Genomic DNA, 12,676 nt, shown 5'->3' on the forward strand with positions numbered 1-12,676 from the left:
TTATCTTGGCAGGCTCGCCAGGATCTGTCTATACCTTTTTTAGGATCTTTAACGAATTTCTTCAGGAATGTCGCCATTCTGGGGTCTATTTCGGGGGTCACAGCCACCTTTGGCGCCCAATGTGGGGTCTGAACCCACGACCCTGAGATTAAGAGTCTCATGCTCTACCGACTGAGCTAGCCGGGCCGGAACTTCGCGCACTGTACAGCCGCGCAGGAAGTTATAGCCAGGTAATAAGCATAATTTAAACAGATAAGCCACAATTATTGCTTCAACAGAGAATTAGCCACCAAATTTAACATAGAGAATAACCTAGTATTCAAGGTAGAAAAAGGTGACTTAACTCGGCTGCAGCAGCGAAGAAAGAGGAGGGGTGGTCACAAACAAAGGACTATCAAGACCCGGGGGGACTCCTGATTGGTTCATTAAAGAGGACACTCTAGCCATGGACAATCTATAATTTTAATGTGTATTCCCTATGGTTCATGGGAATAGTAGTTTGTTTGTTTTGACTTTGAAAGGCTGCTATCATTAAAGTGAAGAAAGCTAACGCATAATCCTCGCCTCTGGTCCTGACATAGAATTTGTCAGCATAATATTCACCTCTGCCACAATTACATTTGTGTCTTTGCCTTGTCTCCACAGAAAACATGTAATGTCACTATATATGTGCCTCCCTTCACAAACCGAACCACTTCCCAAAGCATAATGATTTGACATGGAGGTTACCTGTATCCTTCCCAACCTCCACTAAAGAAAATCTAATTCCCAGAGCCTCCCCGACCTCAGCTCGCATCAAAGATGCAATCAAGTCTTAGCAAAGCAAATCGTTTTTCTACAGTGTAAGATTTTGTGTATTGCGGCAATATATTGTCTACATTGAAAGGCTTTGTGTACTTGGTGCATTGGATTGTAGATTTATATGTGTGAAGAAGATACTGGCTCTTATTCATAGCCTCAGTAGACGAGGCAGGGACTGATATCCACTGAGTCTCATCTCTCACTTTTCCTCTTAGGGCAGGCATGGCATTCATTGATGAGAAGTTAAAAAAGCTACCAGCACCTCCCACCTGTGCTGCTTCACTTATAGTGAGATAGGTCAAATACTTGTTATCAGGTTATGAAGAATTCTAATAGGACTCAGCATCCTTTTAGGATAGGACATCCATACCCATCAGCCCTCATCCATAATTCCTCATCCAGCATCCCTTATTCATCATCCCACATCATTTATTCTCATCCATTATCCACCATCTCTCTTACTTTATCTCTCATTCCACATCCTTCCTGATCTATCATCCCTCATCCATTATTCAATATCCTGCACCCTCACTCCCCACTGCCTCACTCCTCATGCCTCTGCTCTCATTCTTCATCTCTCACTCCTCCTCCCTCCCTCCTCTTTTGATAATTGAAAGGGCTGATGTGCGGAGTTACCCCAATAACAAACACATATTCAATACTGGCAATTATTTTCAAATACACTGTAGTATATATTATAATTCATGTTTATTTGTTAGGTTCAGATGTTATCTTGATAAGCAAATTTATAATAGTTAATGAAGAAAGCACATCCACTATCATTAAAAAACATATTAAATCGATTAGAACCCGATTTTGCATTCTTTCCACTGTCCCCTCCCTGTTCTGTTTCCAAAGTAGTCAACATTTAACTTCTTCTGAGTATTATCAGTGGAGAGCCATCTATATTTTTACTGCTCTAAATCATGGTTAGTTAAAGCACCCTTTTTGTCATGTTTTTAAATCTCTCGTTTTGTGTATGCACAGATACAAATATCAGCTATACTTTGCGGAAAAACACCAAACAACAACACCTACCAGTGACCTCCTTACTGTGGAGACAGTCAATAATCTTTGTTGTACAGGTGTGTTTAGTTATCTTCACCTTTGAAGACAACACTAATTAGACAACTGAAAATCAAAAGTGAACTATCAATCATTGAGTGCGTCTCGGCCTTCACCATTAAAAATACTACACACAGTGATTTATATTTAAAATATAATAAATCAGTCTTTCATTTTTTACATCTCTTTAAATGTGCAGACCAATCCAGTTGCCTAACACGATGTTAAACCATCCATAAGTTACACCAGTGCAGTTATTTTAGGCGTGAAACTAGAATAGGCCAAAGGTGCATTCGGATAGGGGTGAATAGTACCCTTTTTCACATGGAAAAGGGAGGAAGCTGAAGGCAGTGTGAAAGGGGATTAGTGGCAGAACATGCCTCTTCCTGCCCCAAATTCTTCTTTCCTTTATTATTCGCTTTCACCCCCCTCTAGTTTTGTATTGAAGCATTTGGACCCCCCGGGCATAGAAAACCATTAAGGGACATATTGGTGGATTTTGAAGGGGCTGAAGATATTCCCACCTTTCAGATGGCTCATTGTGCTTTGTGTTAACTGGGCAATGGGGTGTTAATGTGGACCAGTGGCTCTTTGGGTTTTATCTTTGAAGTTCATAACTTTCCAAACTTCTCTTTTCTAGGTCAGTCAATGAGCTACATTGTTTTGTATTAAGGCAAGGTAGTCCTTGGTACTACTGTGCTGTATAGCAAAATGTTGTTACCTATTTACGTCTAATAGTTCCTCTGCTCTGTGAATATTTTTTTCTTAGTAACATTCTTCTTTTTCGTTACATGTAGGAATATTGATTGCCATTCAGTTGAGTACACAGGATAGGTAGTCTGGTACATGGATATTGCCCTACCATGTGCTTGATGCTCGTAGCGCAGTACCTGGACAGTTGGGGCCCGATTCACAAAAGAACTTACTCACTTTACCTTCACTCGTAGCGTAGTCTCAGGGCAGAATCTTCACATGGTGCACTCTCCGCAGTTATGTTATGTAAATAACATTTAGAGCGCATAAATACCACTGATCTCTTGCGCTCATCTGAAGATGGTGGAACATGTTACTGCAATACTTGTTTGCATAAAAACGTTTTCAGTCTTTTCTGAAGGGGGAGGAGAGCAGTTTCTTTCCTCAGACTTTCCGGCCATCCGTTACAAATCTGAGGTATCAAAACTGGGAATGCCCGTCCGCCCAAGGTTGCTTTATTAAAGTGTGGAAAGGTCAGTACGATTGTCTTAGAGGAACATATGCAGCGAATGGGCACATCGTACCTCACACATTCCCTAATGTAAACTGGCAGAGTACCATACAGTTCCTTGTGCGCAATGCACAAACCCTTACACATGGCCCTCTGTTTGACTGTTAACCACTTAAGTTGTTGCAGCAGTGGTGTGGCATGCGCCCATCTCAGTTGTTTAAGCAGCAATCTTGCTGCATCATTCTTGGCACCTGGAGCATCCCCAACAGCTTATTGGTAAGGCCTGTATAACCGAGGTTCCCATAATTCAGCTGCGACAAAATCATTACTACCACCACCACTATCCGCATAGTTGAAAATGAAAGAATTGGGACCAGTTTCCCAAGTTGTCTCAGGAGACCTGTGCAGCTCCCACACACTGTCGCCACTTGCTGGACATAGACAGACTACTGTCCAACTTAATGCCAAGGATTTTAACTGCTGTTACTATACCCTGAGGGCAGCCTAACTCCAGGGGCCAAAAAGTATCCATCCCGGGGTTCCCATTTGTTGTAACTGCCAGCACTTCGGTTTTGTCTGGATTAATCTTCAGAGAGTTGCCTGTCATCCAGTTCACAGTGAATCTCAAGATATTCTGCACATTCAATTGTGACTGCATGGAGCTCTCAATCTGCAGAACCAGCTGAGTGTCATCCACATAGTTAAACAATTGACTGTCCAGCTGTGCAAGTGATGCAATCAACTGCTGTATAAAGATGTTGAACAGCAGTGGGGATAACGTAGATCCCTGAGGAAACCCTCCCAGGTTAACTCCCTTGCCCTGGAGATATGACCGCCCATTTGTACCCTCTGTGAACAGTCATTCAGGAATGACGAAATCCACAGGCGTGCAGACCCTGTAATCCTGCAATCCAATACATGAGCAATTGATGGTACACCATATCAAATGCTGCCGTAAGGTCTAGCAAAATCAGAGCAGAAGATCTATTCTTATCTGCCGCCAACCGAAGTTCCTCCAGCTCAGTACTATGATGGGCCCAAAAGTCTGATTGGCGGGGGTGGAGGAGTTGCTGGTCCTCCACGAATTTTGGAAGGATCTTAGTTAAATGCCGCTCCAGAGATTTGGCCATAAATTGCAGCATGGACATTTGGTGGTAGTTCTTCAAGTTTTTAGGGTCTGTCCTCGCCTTCTTCAACACAGGGCTAACCGTAGCTCTCCTAAACCTTGACTGAACTATGACAGATGCCAGAGAGGCATTTAAAAGAGATAGAAGCTTGCTCGCCATAACTCGAAAGGCTGCTCTGAACACCTCTGGTGGACAAGGGTCCTCCGGCGAACCAGATTTAACAGCCGCCAACAATGAGGCCATTATCTCCAAGTGCAATAATGGGAGTGCAGATAACTGTAAGCCCTGATAAGGAGATACATCTACCGGTACCAGCAAGCAAGAACACAGTGGGATAGTTCCTATTTTATTCTGGATATCCCGAGCTTGTTCATAAGAATGTACTGCATCTGAATTACAGTCCTCTGGATCAGCCACCGGGGGCCTTATCTTTAGTCTGGCTTAGTTCTTTAAGCACCTTGAAGATCTCCTTTTGTGGGCCAGTAGCTTCAGTGATCCTTGAGTCATAGAAGGCTGCTTTAACATCCACAATTGCTCTTTTATAGGCTCCCAGTTCAGCTTTATAATTGCTCAAAGCATCAGTTTCATAGTGCTTACTTCTTTTCCTTTCATGCTAACAAAGTCTCTGCTTCCACTCTCCAAGTGAGGGGGTATACTAAAGGCCACTTATAGCCCTACTCTCACTATTTCCCTATGTGCCGGAACTACCCTATCCATTGTGTCCTGCATCCACTTCATGAACCGCACACTTTTTGTCCTACATCCTCTCCACTATTTGGAGGGTGCTTTGAGGCCCTTAAGGCGTCCACTAAATGAGCCTTATCAATTTTAGACCAGCTGGGTACTTTACGTCACACTGGTGGACAGCATGTGTACTGAGCTGGCAGGGAGCTAGCAAACCTGATCTGATGAAGATCTGATCAGCTGCAGGGTTCAATCATTATTAGCCTGGCCATTGACGGAGTGGACCATACCAGTTCGAGGATATGACCCTTCTCATGAGTCTGAAGCTCAAACAATTGCTCTAAGCTCAGCATTTCCATCCCTTTCGCTAAGACCAACAGTGGGGAGATCCTTTGGCACAGTATCCTACCGGTCATTAAAGTCCCCATCTCTACTACCTGGGTTTATTTGGAACTCCTATTGCTCATCAATTCCAGAAATAATTGGTTAAATAGGGTGGTTGCCTGAGGTGGGTGGTAAACTGCCACAATAACCAAGCACCTAGATTTCAGGTCCACTTTTACCCCAAAGACCTCTTCCCCATCCATGGTTTTGGCGGTCACTATTTCTGTAGCACATTGCCTCTAGTGCGCCGTGCGGAGAGTCCTCCCAGCAGTACAGAGATTCTGCCATCAGTGTGGACACTCCCCAATGAGTTGCGAAGACTCCGCATTCGTAACTTTACTACACATAAGTACCTTCGCGAATCCAGCCCTTGATGAAGACATTACACAGCATCAAGGCAAAATAAGGACAACATAGAGGCAGAAGCCATCAACTTATTACATGCCTTCCTTCATTCAGTAGACAACAAAAACAGTGAACTCTAATCTCCAAAATGAAAAACTCACACACATACAGCCCAACACACAACAGTCCTTAAATCAAATCCAGGCACATTGACCTTTCACACCGTCCCCGTTCGACTCATGTACAAAGAAACACCAGCCACAGCCAGCTATACTCTGTATAATACTTGAAACAGAATGAACACTGTTACTTTATTGAGTGACCTAGACCTGAGCAAAGAGCTCCTTCCCAAATGTCTACTACACTCAATACCATGTACGTTTTTTTAAACAACATTTTATTCTGAAGAGGAAAATGATACTGTTCATATCCTTGAAGTACAAGAGCTATAGGCTAACCAGAGGCTTGGTTTGTAACCCGTTACTAAAGAGACAAATTGGCAAACTGGATGCCAGAACAGATTTGCAGTCTTATCTTGAGAGAACAAAACATACCCACGACCATCAAGCAATGGTGTAACGCAAAATGATGGGGCCCCCATGCAGAATGTGAAGAGGGCCCCCTAGTATCCCATATCTCATAAATATTGATTGGTCTTGGGCTTAATGGGCAGCTCTAAAGGGTTGGAGGCCTCACTACACCGCAGGGCTGAAGTTTCTGTGTTTCATCCCTGCCATTAAGCACATTTGTGCTAAAATCAATGGACAACAATCTCAAAAGACAACGTTTTTAGAACGCACCTAAATTTACTTTTTGGACTCTCACAGTTTCTCACTATTTGCTTCCTTCCGTATGCATTTTTTGTCATTTCACAGTTGGTCTGCTGTGGTATTTGTTTTCTGAACTCCTCTTCTTAAATGTTCATCTCTTTACACTCACTCTTTCTAAAGTAGGTGAAAGGCCACAGTTACTGTACACCATGGCATGCTCCCATACTCTTGCACTGCTGCACAATGTCTACCATGCTCCCCAGCATGTGATTAGCTTGTTCCTCCATGATATGCTTCAAACTTGAAAACTGGCATTTTCTGATCTGACTGAAATGAATTAATGTGGATTCCCACCCCAAAGCAAGTAGCCAGCCCCCATTTCACCCTCACAGTGGAGTGGCATGCCATAGGTGGAACTATGTATGCAGATTGCCGCATCTTTTTACAAATCTTTCTTCTGCATTGAAAGGCTTTGGCATTGTCTTTACAGGCAAAGGAGATTGTGACTCGGGGTTTGAGCTGTTGGGTCTGAAGTGGCTCCCCAGTCTTAGCCGAAGCCAGGCCAAAGAAATCACCCCCTTCGAAGTTGGGGACAAGCCATGGCAGCAGAGCATCGACCAGCTGGTGTCCAGTCCCGCCCTCATCTGTGTCCTGCGGAGGATCAACGCCTTTGCGGCTCTTGCTGAGACACTCAAGGCCCTGACTTCTCCAGGAAGCAAGCTCGGCGGTAGCAATGGTCGCTTGCAGAGAGTGATTTCATCAACTCCCGAAATAGCTTTCCGACAGGCGGCACTCTTCTTCACCGATAAGGACTTTGTCTCAGGTATGGAAACTCTTATCTCAAACACAATGGCAAGTGTGTGACAGAGTACATGATGGGAATTGCACACCACCAGATACGTGTACCAATGCCTCATTGAACACCCTCATTGTTAATCTCCTTTTTCATTTATTTTCTTTCTTTCTCATTCCGCATTTCTCAGCCACATTTTGTATATGGAACAAATACATGGTGTAGACGGCCACGCACCTTGATCAGATGTTTTTAGTAGAAGAGTTCTCAATGATGTTGTATGCATTGTAGGAATTATGTAAGAATTTTCCACAAATGTAAGTTCTACATTTCACTGAACATGGTTTCTGAAAAAAGACAGTCCACCTTCACAGTTTGTACTGAATGTAGGCATAGAAAATTATTGTGGTGTCACTCCTGTAACACTAAAGTCAAGATGATCATAAACATAAAAGATATACATATATAGAATGGTTCAAGCAGATTGTGTGATTGTCAGAGACACCCCCTCCCCAAAAACACAATTAAGAAAAATTTATAAAGTTTGCCCTGGAAAAATTCCTTTCATCCAAAACAACCTGAAAAAGAATTGGTGATCTGTTATCCAGCATGAATTAAAATGACTTTAGGTAAAATAATGCTCAGGTTATAGTGAAGGGATGGCACATAAATTATCACAAGGTAGTGATTGTATGAACAGTAGGTTTTACATTAGGCAAGCAGTGCAATTGCCTAAGTGAAATGTACAAGAGGAGGCTTCTATAGTGACATTCTTTTAGAAAATAATGGGTATGTGAGAAAATATGCTGCTTTGTTTAATGCTTAATGCTGTATTAGTCACTTAGAAACAATTGTGAAAAAAGGGTCTGCATCTTGAACACTGCAATAGTGTTATAAGCAAAGAAGAGTTTAAATATAGAGAGGATTGCATTGTTATGTCTGGTAACTGAGATGTTTTTTTCTTTATGTAAAGATGGCTAAGTAAAGAATACGTAAGTACTAACATACTTCAAAGAGGCAGGAGTATTCAGTGGTCCACACTGGACAGACAGGTGTTATTACTGAACGTTCATAAGCTGTGTGAAAATATAGTTCTGGTTCTGGTTAGGCATCTATGATACTTCAGAAGTGTCATTCATTTGATGCAGATGGGAGTCAAAGGAAGTGGAAAGTTTCAGATGTGGAGCTAAAGGGACTTTGAAGAAACAGCAGCAAGAGCAGGGAGTAGTCAGACTCACTTCAACCAAAGATAGTGGAACAGACAGAGTCTAGCTATATCAAGTGGTCAAAACCCATGGAGTGTTCTGGATAAGACATTTTTAACGTCTGTGAAGATTTTATCCTTGTTTTACAACCTCTTTGAATACATATTTTTTCACACATGCCTTCACTATTTGTGAAATCCTCTCCTGTGGGATGACAAAGGTTGCCTTACCCTAAAAAAAAAAAATATATATATATATATATATATATATATATATATATATATATATATATATATATATATATATATATATATATATATATATATATATATATATATATATATATATATATATATATATATATATATATATATATATATATAATTCACTTAAAAAACCATAGGTTTCACACATGTTATAGTTAGCTGGACATTTCCCTCGTAAAAAACCAATGAAATTCCCCCGTTATAGTTAGTGCAGGCAACTATAACTCACGCGACCGCAATCCTCTGCTGATGACGTCAGATATTACATCACTGTATTTAGACACCTATTTACCCATGTCTTCTTCCATTAATCTTTAGCTATACATATATTACAAATATTTATTTTTCAGAAAGACACATATGTAATCAGTGATGTAATATCTGACGTCATCAGCAGAGGATTGCGGCCGCGTGAGTTTTTTACGAGGGAAATGTCCAGCTAACTAGAACATGTGTGAAACCTATGGTTTTTTAAGTGAATTTGCAAGGTTTTTTAAATGCTAATTCCTAACTATAACGTGTGTGAAACCTATGGTTTTTTAAGTGAATTTGTACGGTTTTTTAAATGCTAAGTTATGTATTTATTAATATTTATTTTTTTCAGGTTCTTCACCGTGCGTGCGCTGTGGGCGCTCGGTGCTAGGGGGTCAGGAACTGTCCACCCTGCCCCCTTTTCACGTTCTCCACCCTTGTTTTCACTGCCTCAGACTGCAAGAGACAAAATGGCGGCCGACACTTCCTGATTTCGACCGATTCGAATGTTTACTGACATCTAACAACCAATCAGAATTGCGCTCGCGCACGTCACCGTGCACACACCGGGCGCGCACGGTGCGCGCCTATAGATATGTATGTACTTTTAACTGCAATTTTCTCAGGAACTACTGAACAGATTGACTCCAGATATGCAAAAGGCACATCCCTGACCTGAGGACTACCTCTTTGCCAAATTTAAAGTAATTCTGTTCAGCCGTTTGGGCTGTACCTTGGACTAAAGGTCCCTATGGAAAAATGCGTTTTGGGACACCCCTTTTTTCTCAGCCCCCGCTTGACGAATCCCCCCGAGACTTTCAGGGTAGGAGCGGAGCGGAGCGCCCCACCTATTTTGAAAATTTGGCGAGGATTCATCAATCGGCGCCAAAGTTATTCCAAATAGAATGTTGCGGATTTCCTATGGAAACACGGTCCTAACTATAACTATCTACTGGCGACCGCCAGTAGATAATATGTATATATATATGTTTATGTATATATATATATATATATGTGTATATTATCCACTGGCGGTCGCCAGTAGATAGTTATAGTTAGGACCGTGTTTCCATAGGAAATCTGAAAATTCTATTTTGAATAACTTTGGCGCCGGTTGGCGAATCCTCGCGAATTTTTCAAAATAGGTGGGGCGCTCCGCTCCGCTCCTACCCTGAAAGTCTCGGGGTGATTCGTCAAGCGGGGGCCGAGAAAAAAGGGGGGTCCCAAAACGCGTTTTCCCCATGCATTTTTCCATAAGGACCTTTAGTCCAAGGTACAGCCCGAACGGCTGAACAGAATTATTTGAAATTTGGGAAAGAGGTAGTCCTCAGGTCAGGGATGTGCCTTTTGAATATCTGGAGTCAATCTGTTCAGTAGTTCCTGAGAAAATTTCAGTTAAAAGTACATATATATCTATAGGCGCGCACCGTGCGCGTACGGTAAGCATACCGTACGAGCACGCTGCCGTGCGCGAGCGTAATTCTGATTGGTGGTTACATGACAGTAAACATTCCAGTCGGTCGAAATCAGGAAGTGTCGGCCGCCATTTTGTGTGTCTCACACTAAAAAACAAAGGTGGAGAACGTGAAAAGGGGGCAAGGTAGAGAGTTGCAGACCCCCTAGCCTTTGTCAGGGGGTCCAAAAAGGACCCAGAAGTGTGAAAAATACATTTTTATTTTTTTTAAAAAAATTGCGGTGTGCGCGTACGGCGGTAAAAAAAAAAAGAAAAAATAGAATTAAAAATCAAAATGAAATGTTTAGATGTTGGTTGGCTCTAAAAAGAGCCGTTGTGTTCATTGAGTGTTTTTTGTACCTACAAGTAAGTACCGATGCAGAGTCTAAAGTTCAAGAGGAAGACTCTGTTCCCTTCATCATTGAAATGTACACCGTCTCCTCTATAAATGTCTTGCATGTTGTAACGCAAGTTGTTGTGGTATATAGAACCCATACCATAGTCTCTGAGGAAAGCAGAAACAGACTTATTGACGTGCTTTCTTGCTTTGTCAATCTGCGGACAAAATTGGTTGGACCAGTTCCACTTTTGCCTTTGGCATATATTAGAATATACAAAGGCAGTTTGTGGAAAAAGTGACATCAATTGCACAAAGGTGTCCTTAATAAGTATTTCCAGACCTACCCCAGTTAAAGTGCCCAGGTCATTTCCACCACAGTGCACAATAATAAGGTTAGGCTGTGGGAGATGTAGAAAGGTTTTCACCAAAGGCATTAATTGGTGCCACTTTAACCCTCTCTGACCAATCCATTTAATGTCTACATTTGGCAAAGCAAGGTATTTCGCAATACCTCTTTTTTCTGCAAACTTTTCAATCCAGAAGACATAGCTGTGACCTACAATCCACACTGTGAACATCTTTCAAGGAGATCTGGATGCACTCAGAAGGTGTCTTTCAGTAGAATGGCAATATGAAAAGAAAGATAGTTTAAAGAACTGATTGGCTGATTCAAACCATTTTACAGTTAAAACTAGGCTGTATGTTTAGATTTTTACAAGCATGTTTTGTATTGGCTCAGAAAAATGTGTACCCACAGAACATTACTTTGGATTTGCTGTTAGGTTTGAAAAGTCAAGCAATCTTGCTCTTTGGATTATAAACATTGTGTGCTGAACTTCTGACCTCTCTGCTCACACCAGTGTTCCATCATCCGTTGCTATGGTAGCAGTCAGAAGTCATGTTGGGGGAAGGGATCATTTGGAAAGGGTTGAAATTTGCAACCAATAGAAATGTGTGTTTCCATTTGAAAAAATTGTGGGAAGCACTGTGATTTGGAGTTAACATGTATATGTGTGGAAAAAAAGAGGGAAACATTGCCATTAACTGGTTCTGGTGAGAGGAGAGAGGTGTACAGCTCAGAGATTCTGGCTCTGATAATCTGCTGTTTGAGTGCCACATTTATTTCTGAACTAACTACTTTTAAAGGTGAGTTGTGAATTTGAGAGGGAATGTATGTGGAGCATTTTGATATAAATAATAGAAATGTGATTCTTCTTTTAAAGTTGTTTTTCACATTTTGTGTTTTGGGAGATATTTAACTGTCTTGAAGTTGTGAGATATTATTATGTCTTCACCATAAGTTAAGGTGTACTGGTATCACCCAGGAATAATGTTTTCTGCCTAGAATCACACCATGAGTCTGTGTGCACACAGGAATTGTTATCAGAGATTTAATTTGTGTTGCTCTTGCTCTGTTAGCCTTGCACTCGCAGGAAAGGGGCAGTTTGTTTTCTTGAAGTGTGATGGTTAGCATTCAGTAGAAATCACTTTCTCACAAATGAGAGGCAAATGCAAACACATTTGAAAATAGCATGGTACATTTTCTTACCACTTTAAAAGTTGTGTTTTACATTTTATGTTAAGGAAGATATTTAAGTGCCTTGAACATGTTAGATATTATGGAGTATGTCTTCACCATAAGTTAAGGTGTACTGGTATCACCCAGGAATACTGTTTTCTGCCTAGAATCACACCATGAGACAGTGTGCACACAGGAATTGTTATCAGAGATTTAATTTGTGTTGCTCTTGCTCTGTTAGCCTTGCACTCGCAGGAAAGGGGCAGCTTGTTTTTTGGAACTGTGATGGTTTGTATTCAGCATAAAAAAGCTGTTTGGGCATGTGCTATTTTCTGTTTCTGAAAAATATAATGAAAATGTGTCAGACTGTTACAGTAATTATCACTTGCTCTACCACAGTCATAAGTGTGCTTTCAAATTGCAAATCAAATTTCGTTTTCTGCCTAGAATCACACCATGAGTCTGTGC

At 41.4% G+C, this 12,676-nt stretch overlaps 1 protein-coding gene across 1 annotated transcript in view; it reads left to right on the forward strand.

Moving 5' to 3' along the window:
* The window catches only part of DNAAF8 (dynein axonemal assembly factor 8), an 816,395-nt gene that overhangs the window by 445,193 nt on the left and 358,526 nt on the right, over nucleotides 1-12,676 (forward strand). Inside the window, exon 21 of the mRNA XM_085628378.1 lies at nucleotides 6,871-7,203. Within this exon, the coding sequence (XP_085484504.1) occupies nucleotides 6,871-7,203 (333 nt within the window). The remainder of the gene's footprint in view (nucleotides 1-6,870; nucleotides 7,204-12,676) is intronic.

The sequence above is a fragment of the Triturus cristatus genome, chromosome 10, assembly GCF_964204655.1.
Source record: "Triturus cristatus chromosome 10, aTriCri1.1, whole genome shotgun sequence".
Classification (NCBI taxonomy): Eukaryota; Metazoa; Chordata; class Amphibia; order Caudata; family Salamandridae; genus Triturus; species Triturus cristatus.